At 35.5% G+C, this 21,346-nt stretch overlaps 1 protein-coding gene across 11 annotated transcripts in view; it reads left to right on the top strand.

Annotated features, from left to right (window-relative positions):
* TENM1 (teneurin transmembrane protein 1) overlaps positions 1–21,346 on the top strand; it is an 841,958-nt gene that overhangs the window by 500,802 nt on the left and 319,810 nt on the right. For all 11 annotated transcript variants that reach the window (XM_009235231.2, XM_002832080.2, XM_054545040.1 and 8 more), the window contains one exon: positions 7,750–7,988. In XM_009235231.2, coding sequence (XP_009233506.2) covers positions 7,750–7,988 — 239 coding nt within the window. The remainder of the gene's footprint in view (positions 1–7,749; positions 7,989–21,346) is intronic.

The raw sequence follows: 21,346 nt of genomic DNA, 5'->3' as shown, positions 1-21,346 counted from the left end.
GAAATTCTCCTTTATATAGTTGTTAGTAGAGATGTTGAGGTTGATATCTTTGCCAGTAATGACTCTTTTCCACAAAACAACACTAAGTATTCTTGTTAGAGAAGAAAATGGGGCTGACCCAGCATGGCATTTTCTTGTGTTTTTTGGAGGCATGAGAATAAATACCTATGAATAGTCATTTAAGCAAAAGTGATATACAAATGCCGAAAAGCGTATGAAAAGATGTTCAAGGGCGGGTGCGGTGTCTCACGCCTGTCATCCCAACACTTTGGGAGGCCGAGGTGGGCAGATCACTTGAGGTCAGGAGTTCAAGACCACCCTGGCCAACATGGTGAAACCCCGTCTCTACTAAAAATACAAAAATTAGCTGGGCATGGTGGCAGGCACCTGTAGTCCCAACCACTCGGGAGTCTGAAGCAGGAGAATCACCTGAACCTGGGAGGCGGAGGTTGCAGTGAGCCGAGATCGCGCCACTGCCCTCCAGCCTGGGCGACAGAACAAAACTCCATCTCCAAAAAAAAAAAAAAGAAAAGAAAAGATGTTCAAAATCCCTATTCATCAGAGACATGCAAATCAAAACCACAATGAGATATCACCTCACACGCATTAGAATCATTACTATTAAAAAAAAGAAGAAGAAGGAAAATTACAAGTATTGGTGAGGATGTGGAGAAATTGGAACCCTTGTACATGGTTGGTGGCATTGTAAAGTAGAAACCGCTATGGAAAACAGTATGGAAGTTCCTCCAAAAAGTAAAAATAGAACTACTGTATGATCCAGCAATCCTACTTCTAGGTATTTATCCAAAAGAAATGAAAGCAGATCTCAAAGAGATATTTGCACACCTTCTATGTTTACAGAAGCACTATTCACAATAGCCAACAGGTGGAAGCAACCTAAGTGTCCATCAGTGGATGAATAGATAAACAAAATATGGTACATACATACAAAAGAATATTATTTGGCCTAAAAATGAGGGAAATCCTGTCAAATGCTACAACATGGATGAACTTGGAGGACATTATGTTAAGTGAAATAAATCACAAAAACACAAATACTGTATGATTCCCCTTATATGAAGTATGTAAAGTAGTCAAAATCATAGAAACAAATAGGAGAATGGTGGTTGCTTGGAAGAGGATAGAAAGAATAATTGTTTAATGGGGCTATACATAGTGTTTCAGATTTGCAAGGAGTAAAAGTTCCAGAGATCTGTTCTATAACCATGTCAATAATACTTAACATTACTGAACTATACACTAAAAAAATTTAACATGCGAAATTTTATGCCATATGCTTTTTATCACAATAAAAATTCATTTTATAATTTGTTTTTAAAGGAAAAATACCTAAATTCTACTATGCTATCCAAATAGGGTTTGGTCCTATTAACTTCTAGTCTTCTTGTTTTTAAAAACCCAACCTCAGCTTCTACTGGAAGCAAGTTGAATTCCTTCTTCTGGGTACAAAAATGAGTCAGATGCTTATAGCTAAGGGAATATAGGTTTAGATATGTGTCTCATAAGAATGTTTACAAGATGTAAAAGAAAAAAATCATTGGTTATTTATGCATCTGTTGTTAGAAAGTCATAGATTTCTGTCTGTTTCCTATAGAATTTTAAGTGCCACATTAAATCACATTGTTTAGTGCTAGCAGATACCCTCAGAATTATGTAGTATGAGGGGTTTAAAAATAGAGAGCACATTTTCCCCATTTTTATAGATGATTTTAAAATCCTTACAGGGGCATTTATTATATTCCCATTTACCACCACTGGGTCTCATCATTCTTGAAGATTTTTTTTCAATTTCTTTATAAGCCCATTTCCTTTTGGTAATATCTTGCCTTTCCTTTTTAAATTTGAATTTGAATATTAAAACAGATGCAAAGAAGAGTACTACTTACACGTAAACTCTTGAACTGCCTTTTTATCATTTGCTCTGTGGAAAAAAACCCAATTGTATGAAATTGATAGCAACATTTTAGTATATCCTCAGGTCCCCAGGGAAAAGCAATGTGCTTAGACAGATGATCTGATTTTATGAGCACATAGCTAACATCTAGCACTGAGCATTTGTCTTTATGCTCCTGCTTCTTTCAGGGACTATGAAAACACATTTAGGCACTAGTTTGACTTTCCAACAATGGACTGCAAAGCCTATGACAAAACACATCATTTGCATTGCTCTTTTTCATGGTGCACAACAAAGTATAGATCACTTTCAGCACAGAATCTTAATCTGAGCTTGTTAATAGGAAAACAAGAACCTTAGTACATGAACTCATTTTATTATCTACCCTCATTGAGAACTGTGATTTGGATTCCACTCAAATAAAAATTAGTTTAAATGTTGTTCTGCTGCAACTGTTGAATTTATTCATTATGCTGTAATATTTTACTTATGAAACTGCATTTGGAAATCCTTTGGTGTACATCAGGATGAAATTACAGGGCTCAAGGATATTGATTATTGCTTGTAATTGCCGTCATAATAGCCAACAATTCTCTGTCTTTTTTTTTTTCCTTCCTTCTGCCTCTTAATATTATACCAAACCAAATCAATATCCAACATATTGGAACACTTACATTGTCTCAAAAATCCAATTATTCTCCTTCATAAATATGCAAAAGATTGAAGATTTTATCTCCAAACATGAAGTAAAGGAACCTCATTCTGCTGGGTTTCTCCTTTATCCCATAGGACCATAACAGAGTGTTGCTGTATCGAATCCGTAATATGTGACATTTTGTCACCTCCAAAGTAACCACAGGGCAGGAGTGGGGAGGTAGGGAGGCTACATCACTACACTGCCTATATAGTGCTACACTTCTTGCTCACTAGTAAATGAAATGGTCAAAGGGGAAAAAAACAGTCTGGGAGAGTTAAGCAGACATTAAAAAAGAAATTCATCTTTTTATGGTGCAGTGGAGGTTATTTAAAAGCCTTAAAGTAACAGCGCAATCAAATGAAAAGAGGACAACTAAGAGTCACTTATTCATTAAAATATACATAATCTTATTATTATTTTTATTTTGTTTCTTCATTCTGGGGATAAATTAGGTGCCTTTAGAAGCAGTAGTAACTCTTTTAGGTTCTCATCAACTAAAGGGTGATTTCTTTGTAATGCTTACCCATTCTTCCAAAATAGTTAAGACAGTCTTTAAAATTTACTAGAAGAACATTTGACATACCGAAGAATAGATGTGTATTATGTAGTACTGTTTGAACCGATAGTATTTGTTGGGCCCAGGTCAGTTAACCCAGATGATTAGAACCTGATGCTAATCTGGTGAAGACTGTGGTTGTCAAGTAGCATGGGGTAATGTAAATACACTATTTTGGAAGCCCCACATTTCAGTTTCATCCATGCCTATTAGCTAGCTATGTTATTTTTAAGTAAGAAAGTTTCATTCTCTTGGCCTCAGTTTCCCTAACATCAAAATGAGAGGGATGGGCTACTAGATGATTTCTGAGGGTCCCTTCCAACTCTGTGATTCTGTAGCCACCATTCTCACATTCTTGCTATTAGTCAGAAAAGGAACGTAATAGTGTGGCTCAATTAAACATCATCCTCATGCCAAATTCAACACAAAGCATCCTTATTCTATGCCTCAACAGGCCTGTATTCCCATCACAAACAATACACTATGTTATAGTATATTGTATGAGAGCAGTGGCTCTGCAGCCAGACTGCCTGGGTCTGAGTTTAAACTCAGTTTAATCAATTACTAGCTGTGGGGCCATGGAAAAGTGACTTAACCTCTCTGTGCTTAGATCGTCTCATCTGTAAAATAGAGATATCGACTGTAATAAAGTTGTTATGAAGATTAAATATTATACTTTGTGAAGTATTTAGAGCAATGCCTGTCAAAAATGATCACTCAAATGTTATCTCTTACTAACATTATTATAATAATTACTATTATCACCACTCTACTCCTACTAAACCTCTTTGGGACTCAGTTCAGTCATCTAGAAGATTAGGATAATAGTATCAACTTCACAGACATATAAGGATCAAAATTGGAGACAAAGTGCCTAACTTGGAGCCTGGCCCATCTAGGCGCTCAGTAAATCACATTAACTTAAATGGAACCAACTATTCCTGTGGTTGGTGTTATCCTGTAAATGTTTTCCACTCCCTAATACTCATGAATCTTTTTTTTATCTTAGTTACAAAATCAATACAAGCTCAAGGCAGAAAAGTTCAGAAAATACCCCTACCATACAAAGGTAACATAAATTATTATTTTCCTGTGAACATATGTACTTTTTTTCCTTTAAAAATTGAATAATGTTGCCCATACTCTTTTGAAGCCTGCCTTTTTTCACTTGGTAATATCTGTAAACACTTTTCCCAGTGAATAGACAGTCATTTGCCACACAATTTGTAATGATTGTGTAGTACTATATTATGTGTTTATAAAATAATTTATTTAATGAAATAGCAATTACTGGGCATTTAGATGTTTATTTTTTGCTATCATAAATAACACTGCAATGAATGGCTTCTTATATGCATTGTCATACACATCATTTCCTGAGGAAAAATTTCTATAGCCATAATTATTGCATCAAAGAATAGGCATTTTTAAAGTCATTTGATACGTAATGCCAAATTGCCCTCCAGAAAGACCTGTGAATCTGTACTCCCCTCAGCAACCCAGTCCTTTAAAACATTTTTAACCTCATGATACTGAAGCAAAATTCTCTATTGTGGGTATTTTCCGTTAACATTCATACAGGGTTTTTTTTATCCCTTTAAATACATATGCTTTTGTTCTTTAGATATGGAAGCTAGAAGTCAGTCTTAAAATAATGTTAGTAATTTATGCATTTGTGCACACGTTACATGTACAAGGTGATGTTGGCTTTATGCTTAGTGAAATTTTTTGTTGTACATTAAAATGTAGCACTCGAATGTGTTTTGTTATTTTACTGCCCCAGATAGTACGGTAGACTGCTGAAGATTAAAGACTTTGGTCAAGGCGATGAATATGCTAATTACCCTGATCTGCTCACTCTACATGTATATGTATTGAAACAATACTATGTGATGCTGGTAGGCTGGGGGAAGTCCCCAAATGCTGGCGGGATCTTGGCCACAGCTGGTGTCCAGGCTCTTGACACTGTTGCAAGAATGAACTCAAAGACAAGTTGGAAAATAGTGAAAGTGTGGACATTTATTGCAAAGGGAAATGTACACACTCAAGAAAAGGGAATATAAGTGTACTCAAGAGAGAATCACCCACAAGGGGGTTTGGAGCTGCTACCTTCTGGGGTTTGTTTATTCAAGGGGTAGAATATTCATGAAAATTCCTGTAAAAAGGTGGAGATTTATCGGAACTGTGGTGCCACCCATTTTTACACCAAACATGGGTATTTCTGGAACTGTCGTGGTGCTGGTGGGTTGCGTGATTTAGTATGTTAATGAGGATATAATGAAGTCTGAGGTGAAACCTAGGTCAAATCTCGCACCATGTTAGGTCCAGTCAGTCTTAGCCAGCTTGGTCCAAATCCTATTTTTCAGGGTCTTAATAGCCCATAGCCTCTAATCATGTGAAACTGCTGCCTGGAATTTTTTTATTCTCCTGCAACCACCCTATATTATTCCTGTCTCATATGGACCCCATAAATATATACAATTGTTATATATGTCAATTAAAGATAAAAAAGAAAAGAAAAAAGTTTATAAAAAATGATTGGCCGGGCACAGTGGCTCATGCCTGTAATCCTAGCACTTTAGGAGGCTGAGGTAGGTGGATTGCCTGAGCTCAGGAGCTCAAGACCAGTCTGGGCAACATGGTGAAACCCCGTCTCTACTAAAATACAAAAAATTAGTCAGGCAGGGCGGCAGCCTGTGGTCTCAGCTACTTGGGAGGCTGAGGCAGGAGAATTGCTTGAACCCAGGAGGTGGAAGTTACAGTGAGCTGGAGTTACAGGCTGGAGTGCAGTGAGATCTGGAAGTTACAGGCTGGAGTGCAGTGAGTGAGATCGTGCCACTGCACTACAGCCTGGGTGACAGCGAGACTCTGTCTCAAAAAAAAAAAAAAAAAAAAGATTAAGGACTTTGGAACCCCAAGTGACCTAGATTCTGATTCTGGCTCTGTCCTTCACTTGCTAGGTGAATTTGGGCAAGTTGTTTAACCTCTTTTAGTCTCCATTTCTATAAATGCACAATGAGAATAATATTATAGACTATTTCATAAGAGTAAAGAGCAAATGAGATACTAATGAGTGTTCAGCACAACACTTGGCACTTAGCAAGTATAAAAGTACTTTTATTTATTTGTTGTATAAGTATAAAAGAAGTATATGTAATTTTGTTTATTTATTTATTTGTTTTTGGCAACTCCCTCCATGTGAATACATTACTACTGTTTACAAAATGCCCATATTACAATAGTCATGAACACTCAGTAATCATTCTTTAGTAATTCAAACATGACAGTAGCTTGACTCCATTTGCATGAAGTTCTACAAGAGGCAAAACAAGTGTATGGTGGAAAAAAAATGCAGAATAGTGGTTTTCTCTGGGAATAGAAATAGGGATTTACCTAGAAAAGACAGAAGAGAACTTCTTGTCTTGATGGGAATGTTATACATCTTGATAGGGGTTTGGGTTGCATAGGTGACAGCATTTGTCAAATCTCAGCAAATGTGCACATAAAACTGCACATTTTATTGTGCATAAATTTTACATTAAAATTTGTAAAAATATCAAACTAGCTAATAATATGTGAGTTAAAATATATGAAGGGAAGTGTACTGATGTATGCATCATACTTCAAAATGCTTAAAAACTAAAAACTGGCCGGGCGCAGCTGCTCACGCCTGTAATCCCAGCACTTCGGGAGGCTAGGCGGGCGGATCACTAGGTCAAGAGATGGAGACCATCCTGGCCAACATGGTGAAACCTCATCTCTACCAAAAGTACAAAAAGTAGCTGGGCATGGTGGCGCGCACTGTAGTCCCAGCTATTCAGGAGGCTGAGGCAGGAGAATTGCTTGAACCTGGGAGATGGAGGTTGCAGTGAGCCGAGATCACGCCATTGCACTCCATCCTGGTGACAGAGCGAGATTCCATCTCAAAACAAAACCAAACAAACAAACAAAAACAGTAACAAAACAAAACAAAAAACTAAAAATTGACGGATGGAGAGAAGAATGGAGAAATGAATAAGTATGTGACAAAGTGAATTCAGTCAAATACTAACTGGAATCTAGTTAGTGAGTAATGTTATAACATTCTTTCAACTTGGCTGTATATTTGATAATTTTTATAATAAAATGTTGAATGAAAATATGACTGTGAAGCTAGTCTCTAAAGTTTGGTAGTGAGGATAATCTCAAACACTGGTGTCTAGGCCATTCTAATGATCAAAATGCCTAATGATGCATCTCTGTTTTTGAATCAACTCTTGATGATAATATTTAATGAAAGGGAAGGGTGTAGTGTGTAACACCAAATGTGGAATGTTAGCACTCACTAGCCAGCAAATCGGGGAACACAAGGCCTGTTTCTTAAAGGTCTAGATGAAAAAAGAAAAAAAAAAAGACAAAGAAAAGAGAGAGAACAACAAGGAAAATTTAGAATTATCTCTTAGATATATGAAAATGTTGCTGAGCTCCATCCAGTTCTCTTGAGCTCGGCTACAGCATGATTGTTTGAAATTAATGGAGTTTGTGTTTTTGTAGCAACTGGCTTTGGTTTTTATAGCCCAAACTTGTGTTTCCTTTTCACAGGCATTTCCTGTTCAAACATGGATCTGGTTCCTCTGCGATCTTCAGTGCAGCCAGTCAGAACTACCCTCTGACATCCAATACCGTGTACTCGCCCCCTCCCAGGCCTCTTCCTCGAAGCACCTTTTCCCGACCTGCCTTTACCTTTAACAAACCTTACAGGTGCTGCAACTGGAAGTGCACAGCATTGAGCGCCACTGCAATCACAGTGACTTTGGCCTTGTTACTAGCCTATGTGATTGGTAAGTCCTTTTTGTCATGCCTCAGTTTTGTTCTTAATCAAAGTCTTGTTTTGCTTGTGGTGGGAATGGGGTTTTTCTCTCGATTATGGCATGTGCAAATTTGGACCTAAGCTTAGTATTATAACAAATTGATTTTCTTCTTTTTTTTTTTTTTTTTTACTTCCTAACCTTAAATACTGCTGAGGAGAGTAAGGAATGCTCTTTGAGAAGAAATATTTATATTACTAACACAGTCTTATTGATCGCAATTACTGTAGTTAACCATTTTCCCTTCAATTAAAAGGTTGTTATGGTTTTCCCATTAGAAGTCATAAGTACCAATCTACAATAGCTTCTTAAATTACAGTTAAACAATAATATTGCTACGGAATTTTCAGGTAGCAATTTCATTAAAGCTCCAGTTATTTGGAAGCTATCAGAAAATTCAGTACATAATTTCTTCCCAAGAATTCAGATTTTTACACTGTGACCAAAAAATGTATTCTTATTTCACTAGGTAAATGACTGCAAAATTGTGTGGTTACTATGTCTTGAAAAGTAAAGCAGAGAGCAGTTATAAGGTGCTCTTTCCACTTTTAGGAAAAATGTTGCTGTTCTTGAGTCACCCTGATTAAAGTCACCCTCATTTGGTAGCAAATTGTATTGATTTTTCTGGATGGCATTTTATTGTGACTGAATATTAATTTACTTTCTTGAGTGGTTCTGCAGTCTAAAATGTAAACTGACTTAAGAAATGTGTGTATTTTGTGGCAGCACTATTCCTAGAATGAATAGAATGTCATTGTAGAAAACAAAGTCTATCCAAGTATATCCCTAGTAAATTATTTTCAGGTTTACCCCAGTTACCTATTTGAAGCAGATTTACCCACTAAGAGACAATGAATACGATTTTGAGTGGCAGATAAAAAGAGACTTAGACTTTCTTATAAGTAATAAAGTACATTTGGTTGATTCCCATTTATCTAAAATGAGAATAATCCAAAAGTTCACATAATGAGTTTGTGTGGGCATCATAGACCAGTGGATGGTAAGTAAATAAACGGCTATATTTTGTAGGGAGGTCACTGATGATGTAAACAGTATAGGATTATAGCCTGTGCTGATGTTCATGATTCTCTCTTTTATATTTTCATCACACAAGCTGAATATATTTGAACAATGCTTCTATTTAACATGGATTATATTACCCTATAATATCAATACTGTGTCTTTTATCTCAGACATTTCAGGATAACCCAACATGTGTGTTTATTTGGTTTGTAGTTACCTGTAATGAGAAATACTGCTGAAGGGATGGAGGCGAAGGATGAGAAAGTTCTACAACTCAAACATGATTTTCATATATGATTGAAAACAAGGAATAATATAAAAAGTTTAAATACATTAGAGTCCCTTTAAAATGGTCTTGCTCAATTATGAGATAAACTTTTATATGGGTTATTTTCTATTAACTTTTACTATATAGAGAGATGTTTTAGATACAAGCCCTAACCCTTGGTATAAACAAACTCAAATAATAGCAAGCTCTTTATTGAGGTTTATACCATGTTTAATACTAATTTTCTATTTAAATTTATTATTATGGCCACTCCCATATCAAAATTTTGTTACATATTCTGAAACTTGTTTGATTCTGTTGTATATTTATTCATTTCATCAGCAAAAGTGGAACATTTCAGTTATTTCAAGGACTGTCTTTTTTAATAGAATAAACAATGGCATATCAATTTGGCATGGAAGTAAGACAGTATAGTTCAATAGTTATTAACACAGATTTTCCAGACCTCTGCCACTTATTAGGCATGTTTCCTTGGGCAAGTTACTTAACCTTTTCAGGTCTCCACTTCCTCATCTGTAAAATAGGCTTAAAATCGTACCTATAGCATAGGATTGTTATAAGAATTAAATGAGTTAATATAAGTAAAGCACATGGAGTAGTGCCTGAAATATAGTAAGTAGCCTATAAATGTTAAATATTATCATTAATATTACCATTGTTACCATCATAATCATTATTCATGATTAAAATTCACTAGTTCAAAGAATTAACAATTTTGTTCATGGCTGTATCTCAGCACCAAGAACAGTGCCTGGCACATGTAAGCCCTTTCAGTAAAAGTTTGTTGGAAAAAAATGAATTATGCTAAGCTCTTTACTTGTATTAGCTCATTTAATTCTCACAACAATCCTTAAGGATAGGTATCAATACATATGTATTTTATAAATGGGGAAACTGAGGCTCAACAAAGTTAAGAGGCCACATAGAGGCCACTTTTGAGATTAAGAGGGTGCCTTGCTAAGAAATAAGGATGCTGAGCTTCAAGCCAGAGCAGACTGACTCTTGAGTGCTAGGCCTTGCTGCTCTTCTGGCACTGAAGTAAACTTTATAACTTGTTTACTTCTCAGTCTACTGAATAAATCCACCAGATATTTTTTCTTATTAAATTACAAATTCAATTAGATATACCAGGTCATCTATTCCCATGGTGAGTGCCACTAAGATTGGTTGATTGGTGAGCAATATTTGTTGAAATCATTTACTGGGAGATTTTTTAAATGCAGAAATATCAGGCTAAATGCTGGCATAGTAACTTGAGTGGGTTCAATATGAGAAGATGTTTATGGCAAACACTGGAACTTTGTTCCTGGTTCTGTCATGAACTGGACATAATGTGACTGGATAAGTCAGTAAAAATCTCTCTTGATTTATCCCATCTGTGCCATATTGGTGACCACCTCAGAAGGATAGAGTAAAAATTCATAAATAGGCATTCAGGTGAAAGATGGCACATAAGAGCTGTAATATACAAGATGATTTTTAAATGGCTTTCTGTGGTTGAAATAAAAAAGTATTGTATTTCAAAATATGAAACCATTTCATTCTCGACTATTGCTGAGTCTGTAAGTCATCATTTTTTTTCAATCCCCATTTGCAGTTGCTGTATAACCCAAGTAAAATCTTTCACTGAAACTGCTTGCTGCTTCTGTTTCCCGTGCAAATTCCTTTCTGCTATTTCATTTTCCTCTATTATCCATTATACGTAACCTTTAGATACTAATGGCTGTATGCTGTGCTGCCCTCAATCCACTAGGGGAAATCACATCGATATCAATGGGACATCAATAGTCATTCTGTGTATTATAGCTCTGTAAGTAGTCGTTGGAAAGCAGTGGAAATCCAGCACATGAAAAGCCAGAGCTGGGTTGTTCAGCCAACCAGTCCTATCTCCACACCTACCTACTATACCTTTTGGATTAGGGGAAAAAAACATTCCTTTGAATAAGTTTTGAGTTCAAAAAAGTTGGTGAAGAGAGGCATGGAAAAATACTGATTATATGAAGATACCATGGAATGGCTATTGTCATCACTTTCTCATAAATCTGTAATATTTTCCATCTGAATCAAAAAGTATGTCCTTATGCTTCATCTTCTCTGATATTTTGGCATCAGTGATGTATCAGTGCCAGTCAGAAGCACATTTGCTTGAATTTACAAATAAGCCATGTGAAGTAGTAGTCAGGAAGACAGATGACCATATGCAAGGTGTCAAGAGAAGGCGAGGTTAAAGTACTTCATCAGTGGTTGTGAAGGGCACAAACACAACTTCTCTGGCAATCTTTGATGTTTTGATCAAGTTTCTTCACAGTCAGCAGATTGTATAAGAGGCTACAGAATCTCACATGCATAGAAACTCACATGAATACATTGTGCCTGGGGTCAAGTGTGCTGTTACATTGAATGAGCTGAAGAGTAGAGGTTTCTGGCTCTCGTACCCATTATCATTAGTTAATGACATGGATGATCCTTTTCCTTTGCCATGAGATTAGTAGCAGTCCATACCACCTTCAGGGGATACAGGTAGTATTCCAACTGTGCAGATGAAATAATTTCAGTCCATAAATCTTGTCATGACATACTATATAGCCTACATGTAGAAAGCTGACCACAATGGATATTAACAATATAGAACTAGAAGAGATAGAGTTTTGTACCCAGTTCTCTGATCCAAAGGTTAGAGATGAAACTATTCAAGAGGGCAAAGGGCCTACTTCATGTTGCTTTCTGCAGCAAAATTCAATAACATAGATTCAAGTGCTTTTTTGCCTCTTTGCACTGGCCCAAATTGCCCTATTTTGGGGGTTTACTACAGTGGAGTAAAAGAGTGCTGAAAATAATAGAATGAAAGGAGTGGTGTGTGTTCATTTTGTCCGCCTCAAAAAGAAAGTGCAAATACCTCACTATACAGGGAAGAAATGAAGTGGACTGTGGCATGTTCTGACTTTGGAAAATTCAAGAACTTAGATTTTTTTTAACAGAGAGGATAGAAATTGAGTTTTTTCCCCATTAAATCTAAATATAAAAATGCTCCCTCACACAGTATTTGCTAAATGTAGATAAATATGCTTACCAAAGCCCAACTCTTTCACTTATAGTGCTAGCAACTTCATTAATCTTTCTGTGCCTACGTTTCCTCATCTATAAAATGGGAATGTTGATAATACTTTCTTCAAGGATTGTCTTTATAATTAAATGAGTTGAAGCTTGTAAAACACTCAGGACATTGCTTAGCACAGCTGAATAAAGATTAATGATAATTATTAGTGAAATAGAATTATTATGAAGATTATTTAGTTTGAGCTGGGGTAAGGATAATGAGGATATAATTCATCCTAACATGAACCGCTTTTGTTTCCCTTCTTTCCAAAGTCATCTAAAACAATTTTTCAGAGCATGAATGTCTGTCTCACAAGAATCCTCTAATGAGTTTGTTGTTTCCTTCTGCCTGGTCTGAAATAGCTGTCACTTTGCCTTTATTTTACTAATATCCCTCTTCTATGATGTTTTGACCCTTTGAATGGTTTTGTATTTTTATCTGAAGGCCATATCTAGGTTGAAACACATTTTCATTAAAATGCATTACAGCTTATAACATTCAAGAAATGACTCAGCATAAAATGCTAAAAAGCATTTCACGTTATCCTACAGACCATTATCAATCCTTTTGCTGTCATGCTTAATACTTATTACTTCTTCCAATTCACTCTTATAGACCCAATCATGATAATACTGACAGTTTTTATATTAGCATTGACTTTTCCTCCTATTCATGAATCTACCAACCTTCTAGCAATGTCTCTAAGCAGGGATGTGGGAAATGGTGGTATAACTTTAGTCTAATTACAAATCTGCTATCCATGCATTTATCAGAACCTTTCTTTAAAAAAGATTTATAGACTCTTCTTACATCACCTTTCGGTATAATATATTCCATAAGTTTTATGCCCACCATGTTAAGTGGCACTCTTACCTGCCATAAATAAAAGTATAAATCCAATCCAAATTAAACATACTAAAATGACATGATGAATCCATGTCAAATAAAACTAATTTCTAGAATCAGAGTTAGGTCCTGTTGCTCAGACTAAGGGCATCTTGGTGAAAGGCAAATACCTTACTTATTTTTTTTTCTTAGAATTCCAGAATGTGTATTTAAGACACAGAGTAAGAGAAATAATTTATTGGGTGAACAAGTAGTAGATACTAAATATATGTCTTGCATCAAGAGATTATTGTCTCAAGGAGAGGCAATCACTCTACTAAGTACTTCTCATACAGTACTTTCTTAGCCCGGCTAGGAAAATTAAAATGAGACTCTGTGAAATAGATAAAGATCTACTGGTAGGCGTAATAAAGGGGCACTGGACAGGAGGTTAGTCATTTTGGAGTTTTGCATGCTTAAGACATTTTAGAACAGGAAGAATCAATCATGCAAACTCAGACCCAAAAAAAATCTCTCAAGAAATCTATGACTTCACAGTAAATAACTTGAATTCTATTTCATAAAGAAGAAATTTAGCTCCTGTTTAACTCAGTTTCTCTCCACCCAAATTGTATATATAGTACATACATAGATATGTGAATATTTTAGAGCCACATTGCATAAGTCGTTAAGCTATACTTACTCTGAAGTGAATAAGAATAAACTAAATTAGAGCAATGGCTTTTAAACAGATGGCAGGATAACCCATTTTAAACTTCAGAAATATGACTAAATTTTTATCTAGAACAGCCAGAGTGGGGAGGGCCAGTATCACCAACAAAATATCTGATTTATGATAGTCAACACTAACAGGTGGCATCTTACAGGGTGGGGGCTTATCCATTTAGGGTTCAGCAATATTTGCTTCACAGAGAGGTTGAAAAGCATAATATGTTTTAGTAAATACAAATATATTGCAATACCTGGGGAAGCAAAAAAGGAAAGATACAGAAAGGTGGCAGGAAATGAAGATGGTAAGCAGGAGCTGATTATGGAAGGCGTTTTAAGCCATGGTAAGGACCTTGAAATTTATTCCAAGAACAAATGGAGAGTTTTTGTGGTTTTTCATTAGGGCAAGACAATTATTTGCTCAGACTTACATTTAGAAAAATCACCCTAATGGCAGTATTGAAGTTGGGTTTGGCAGGCAGGACGATGGGTTTGTAAAATTGAAAACATGGAGATAAATTAGAAGACTATAATAGTAATACAGATTAGTGATAGTGAGAGCATAAACTTCTGGTAATGGAGAAGGAGGAGATGGAATGGAGAAATATTTAAATGATAAAACACACTTGACTTAGTGACTAATAAGATGTATCAGGAGAGAACGTTGTTATCTGGCTTAGGGACTGGGTAGATGGTGATGCTATTAGTCAAGATAGATAGAAAATGGAAGGAATAGGCTTAAGGGTGAAAATGGACATACAGGTAGAGACACCTAGAACATTATTAAATATTTGGTGCTGAAACTTTGGAGGTAACTACCTTTGAGGACACCGAAATCGTGGGAGTAGGAAGGAAAAAGGAGTATGAAGACTTGAACTCTGGGAAATACTGGTGTTCAAGAAGCCCAGGGAAAAGGAATCTGCTAAGCAGACTATGAAGAAACAACTAGAAAGATTGGAAGAAAACATTCTATGTGAAGATAAAATAGTGGTTCTCAATGTGTGGTCTAGCAACCACTAGGAATTCCAAGACCTGTCAAAGCATCTATAAAGTAAAACTATTTTCATAATACCATAAAAGTGTTATTTATCTCTTTTACTGTAATTCTCTCAGGAGTGTACAGTGTAGTTTTTCAGAGACCACATGACATGTGAAATCACAAGAATTTGCATGCAAAAGTAGCTATGAGAGTCCACCTGTTTTTCGTTAAGCCAAACATGAAAGAGATCTTCAAAAATGTAAAACAATGCCACTATTCTCACTAATTTTTTGGGTTTTGCAAAATACTGTATAATTATTTATTACAAAATGTGTCATTTATGTTAAAATGTAATGGTATCTATATATTATTCAATAAATTAATAAATAAATACTTAAAAATTATCCATTTTAATTTCTAATATAGATATAACTCATGTCACCAAAAGCTCTTTGGCATCTTCAGTAATTTTTAAGGGCAATAAAGAAGTACTAAGACTAAATCATTTGTTCATGGAAGGCTAGATTCTTGTCTAGGTATGATCCCACAAAGTAGTCTTTCCTGGGTAGACTTACAAGCCCATTAACAAATTACACCAAAGTACAGATAGCATTTAAATAATAGCACTAGTTTGTATTGGATCCTCCATACAGGCAAGACCCACGTGGAATTTCAGATTACAGTGTAACTTCTCAGGAACACCTTCCTTGGGGCTCCTGCTCCTCTCTATGGGACAGTAATGAGCAAATTAAGAGGATCCAAGATGGCCCACTGTAATTTTCTACTCGTCAAAGCCTCATCAAAGCGTTGCCAGTCTAGTTAACATAGACCTTATGTACTGTGTTATAGTTAACTTCCAGGGTAATTGCTTAGTCAAGAGTTTCTGAGGAAGGGCCTCACAAATGTTTGATTATTGGGTTGGATGTGACAATGGGAAATTCTTAACAGGAAGAAAAGATATATGATCTGGCACTTTGAAAAGCACTCTTGCTTCTATTTCATTTAGTTCATATTAAAGGAGCTTTCCTGATCAAATGATCAGGAAACTGTAGGCTAGCATATATACATAGAATACCAGAGGGGGTGGTTGAGCTCTCAGATAAACTAGCTGCGGCTCTGGTCAAAAATGAATAGAAATGTGATTTTTGACTGCAACCATTCTGTGCTACACAGACAAAGATTTCACTCTTTGGTAGTCATAGGTTTCATTAAATCAAATAGCCCATTATTCAATGTTCTTAATTCAGTTTTGCCCTTTGTTCACTTATGAATCTACATTTCCTTTGGTTTTGAACTTTAATTTTAATTAAGCATAGATATTAAATATGGCAAATAACAATAATGCAGTCTTATATATATATCATATTCACAAATACTTTGCAGAATTAACTAATAAAATTATGGAGTTAAATGAAAATAATATTAAATGAAGAGAGCAGATAAAAGATTTTAGATTTTACTCATAACAAGCAGCTAAGCCAATACTAGTTGTACAATGCATAAGAGAGAGAGGAGAAGGAGAGAGAGAGAGAGAGAGAGAGAGAGATACCAGCTGTCAAGAAACTAGGAACAAGTATATTGCACTATGAAAGAAAGTGGAAATTTTTGAAATGCAGTGGTTTTGTTAAAGATCTTGTGCTACTTCCAGGCATAGAAACCTATTGAACCCTAATCCTCTGAAGCTAACAAATAGTTCACTGGTTTTTGTACCACCTAGCAGAGAGTCAAGAAGGTTTTCTTTTTAAATGTCTGATTGTGGTGGTAAATCTAGCCTCAATCAGTCCATAAGTAGTTGAAGAATCAGATGACTTTTGAACCTAGTCGAACTATTTGGCTCTTTGGAGGTGAAAGTTCTTATACCAGTGGGAAAATGTAAAGGACTGGAAATATTCAATGCTACTCCAGACTATAATAGCACATGCTCCAATATTATCTCATAGAATGTTGTAGAGATAGCACTACTTAAGATTTACCAACATAGGAGACTGTGGGAGTATTTGAAAGCCAGATGGTACAAATAGATCCTTTCTTTGTCATGCCTAAAACACAGCCTGTTCTAAGATTGTACAAAACCCAAACAAACCATTAGTATCTTTGGTTTCTTTTCCTGCCTCTGTATGTTTTTAGTTTGGTTTCTCTGAACAAATTCTGCCATTATATAACTTGGGTTAGCCATCATATAAATCTTTTTGCTGATAGGCAACAATCTAGTCTTTTGAATCAATGAACTATTAAATGTAGAACCCATTAACTGGAAGGAAAAAAAATCCCTCAGTTTTAAAAATAAGAGGTTCAATGGGCAATCACAGTTAAATAGACTTTCAAAAAATGAAGACTGTGGAGTCCAGTGGTAGGGACATATTTTGGCCTAAAAGAAGCATAATTCATTGTTAGCATGCATAGCAAATTAAAGAATATAGTTCTATTTTTATAGGCAATTACAGTGCATATGTCTTTTGGGATTTGAGTAGGTAGGAAAGAAATAAAAATATTTGGATTACTCACTGACTGTCTCAGTAGCGTTCTTGCTAATGAGGCTGAGGTCATGGGCTCAGTTACTATTTCAATCTGTCAGTTCAGTTCTGTTCTGTTTCATTACCAAAGCCCATAGTCTCAATCTCCCTTTGTGTTTCCCTCCCCAAATCAGGAACTTAGTGCTGTCTTCTACTCCCTAACAAAACCTGAATTCAGAATTGAATCTTAGGTCAAGAGGTTTTACATAAAATTTCTTGTTTCTCTTTAAAAATAGATCTGTCATCCCTGGCCCTGCATTCTCCCATTTCCCCATGCGTTTATTGAGTACCTACTATGTGTCAAGTATTATTTCAGTCTTTGGTGTGGCAAAAATAGTATGAGAACCATTAACTGGGGCTAAACAGGACCATGAACGCTCCAATCCATCGAATACCCATCCTACCCTCTTCACTCTTTTATATTATCTGCCTTCCTTCTATGTAGATATCTTAAGCCTGAAGCCACGTAATAAAATAACTCACACTGAGGTATAAATGGCTATAACAAAGATAAGTGTATTATATCTCCATTACGTAATTTGCACTTTATCAGGAGACAAAGTGTTAATTCTAAAAAAGTCTAGGTTCTGCAATTAGAGTCAACTCAGAAGTTGAAATATATTTGCCATCACTACTTTAAGCCAAAGAAGTGAGATAATCACTATGAGTTTCCAAGCCTTAAAAATCCAGGTGGAGAAATTATGTGAAGGGCAGGAAAACATGCCTAAGAATACCACACAGTCACCCTGTTAGTACATCTGGATTTATCCACAGTTACAAATCATGGCCCTAACCATGGATGACTCTGTCATAGATGCATGGAACTGAACATAAAGAACAGCACACAGTAAAATTATATTTCATACCCATTATTAGAGACTTGTTTCAAATGAATGTGTTGTAGATACTGGGTGCACAATGTTCAGGTATGTATGTCTGCATATGTATTATATAAACGTAAAAATAAATATTAACAGTAAGTTCTGGGTTCCCATAGGGTAACATTGGCCTTTTAAATCCAAATCTCTCCATTCCCTTATTCAAAAAGAAATTCAAATGCAAAAGGGAAGCAAGTAAAACCACCTGTAACCCACTCAATAACATAAATAGGAGACAGATAATTCTACAAACTTCAAATTACACATAGGTAGAGAAATAAGCACCCAAATTACGCAGAGTTGTCTCTGTAGCCCATGCCAGGACTGAGAGTCAGATAGAGGCTGAATGGAAAAGAAGACATGAGAGCTAGGGCCCAGCTATGGCAAACTTGATCAAATTACTCCCATTAAAAAGAAGAATTACTCCTGTTAAAAAAACTGTCTGAACAATCTCAGACCTGGCATATGAGAGCAATGGCTACTGAAAATGGAAAGGAATGTGCTTTAAAGTTCACAGAAGTAAAAGTTGGTAGCCTTGGGAAGGCACAACCTCTGAGGGCATGGGGGCATTAACTTGGAAGAAATGTCCCTTGGAGGCTTGGTGGTGAAGAGAAAGAAGAAAGCAAGAGGTATAATTTCAGGATACAGCAAAAACAAAAGTGAGTCACAAAATTAAGCGATCTACCAAACCCCCTATCCAAAAGCCATTATTGATTTTTAAAAGCTACACTTTAATAAGAACTAATAATTCTAGTAATCTAACAAGTCACCAAACTCCTGATTCCTATTTACATACAACTCCTATTACTGGTCCAGGAAACTAAAATATTTCAGAATGAACATAAAAGGGAGACAACACCTACACAAAGCTCTATAAGAAGGAACTAGAAAATACGAATTAATCATTTCACTTAATTAAAAAAAAAACTTCTAATAGCCAACCCCAAAGCAGAAAAAAACAGCAATAAAACATCTCAGTCCTAATAAGCCTTAAACAAACATTTGAAGATACGAAAAAGGCTCAAATGATAAAGTTTGAAACTCAGAACAGAAATGTACAAAAGGAGAGTTGACTAAACTCAGGGAATAAATTGAAGAAAAGGATAAACCCATCGTGAAAATGAATACTACACTGACTGATGACGAAGGGAGAAAAGATATTAAAATGAAAAAGATGCAATGATGAAAGGCACTTGAATAGCAAAGGGAATGAAATTGAAATAAAGAAAGAAGTTTAAGAAAAGATCAGAGAAAATAACTGCTGTAGAAGATAGTCAAATAAATACAAACCACATATAATTATATTAATGGTTCCCAAAGAAGAAAAACAAAACAATGAAATAAAACTGATATTTAAAACTATAATCAAAGAAAATTTTCCAGAAATAATAGGCCTGAGTGTAAGTATTGAAGGGCACAACCTTTAATACCTTGGAATTACCTCCAAGTACCTTCAAAAACTGACTCAAAACTATCAACTACAAGTCATGTGCTACTAAAAATATTAAACTTCAATTATTATTTATAATCATCTCTGGGCCTTGTAGTGGGAGGAGTCATTTGTGAAAGAAAGAAAATCAGATTGGCATTAGACATCTTGACAACAGACAAAACAAGGTAAGAGTAGAGCAGCATTTTCTTTCTTTCTTTCTTTCTTTTTTCTTTTTTTTTTTTTCTTGAGATGGAGTTTCGCTCTTGTTGCCCAGGCTGGAGTACAATGGCATGATCTTGGCTCACTGCAACCTCCGCCTCCCGAGTTCAAATGATTCTCTTGCCTCAGCATCCCGAGTAACTGGGATTACAGGCATGCATCACCACGCCCGGCTAATTTTTTGTATTTTTAGTAGAGACAGGGCTTCTCCATGTTGGTAAGGCTGATCTCGAACTCCCGACCTCAGGTGATCCGCCTGCCTCAGACTCCCAAAGTGCTGGGATTAGAGGCATGAGCCACCGTGCCCGGCCAGAATTTTCAAATAACTCAAGAAAGAGTATGAGCCAAGGATTTTATTCAAACCAGTTATTCTTTATTTATTAAGGATCTAGAAAAATACTTTAAACATGAAAGAACTCAGAGAATACTGTACTCATAAGCCCTACTAGATTAGGAAATTTTGACCCACCACTTTCAGTTCAAGACATGTCAGGTGAACAAAAACATAGTAAATATATAGAAGAAGACCTAAGAAAGCAAAATCAATAAGATAAATCCTTTTTAATGTATTATAATAGTAATTTTTAATAATATTTTAACTTTTAGTTTCAGGGGTACATGTGCAGGTTTGTTCTATAAGTAAATTTTGTGTCAAGGGAGTTTGATATACAGATTATTTTGTCACCCAGGTAATAAGCATAGTACCTGATAGGTAGTTTTTCGATCCTCATCTTCCTCCACTCTCCACCCTCAAGTAGGCCCCGGTGTCTCTTTCTCCCTTCTTTGTGAACATGTGTACTCAATGTTTAGCTCCCACTTATAAGGGAGAATATTTAGTCAAGATAGATCCCATGGCTATGTATTGAACTTAACACCCTGATATTAGAGAATACACCTTCTTCTCAAGGTTTCATCAAACATTCACAAAATTTGAGCAAATATCAGGTAACAACCCAGTGAGTTTCATAAGTTAGAAACAATACAAACATCATTACCAGATCATGGTGAAATGAAAGTACAAATTAATAAGAATATTTAAATGCCAGAAAAGCCCTTCTATCTGTAATTTTTTTTAATTTTAAACAATTCTTGTGTATAAGGGGAAATAAAACATAAAATTTTAAAATATCTAAGAAAAAATTATAATGAACACACCACATGTTAAAATACTATTAAACCTTGTATAAGATGAAAATTCACATCAATAAAATGAAAGAAAACAAATCTGAAAAATCAATAAAATAAAAAGAAAACACAAGAAAGGAAATAAGAAAGATATAGCAGAAATTAATGGCGTGAGAAACAAAAATAATATAGAAAGATAAATAAAATAGTGTTAAAAATTAA

Source organism: Pongo abelii, chromosome X, assembly GCF_028885655.2.
Source record: "Pongo abelii isolate AG06213 chromosome X, NHGRI_mPonAbe1-v2.0_pri, whole genome shotgun sequence".
Taxonomy (NCBI): Eukaryota; Metazoa; Chordata; class Mammalia; order Primates; family Hominidae; genus Pongo; species Pongo abelii.
This window is presented reverse-complemented; position numbering and strand designations above follow the sequence as displayed.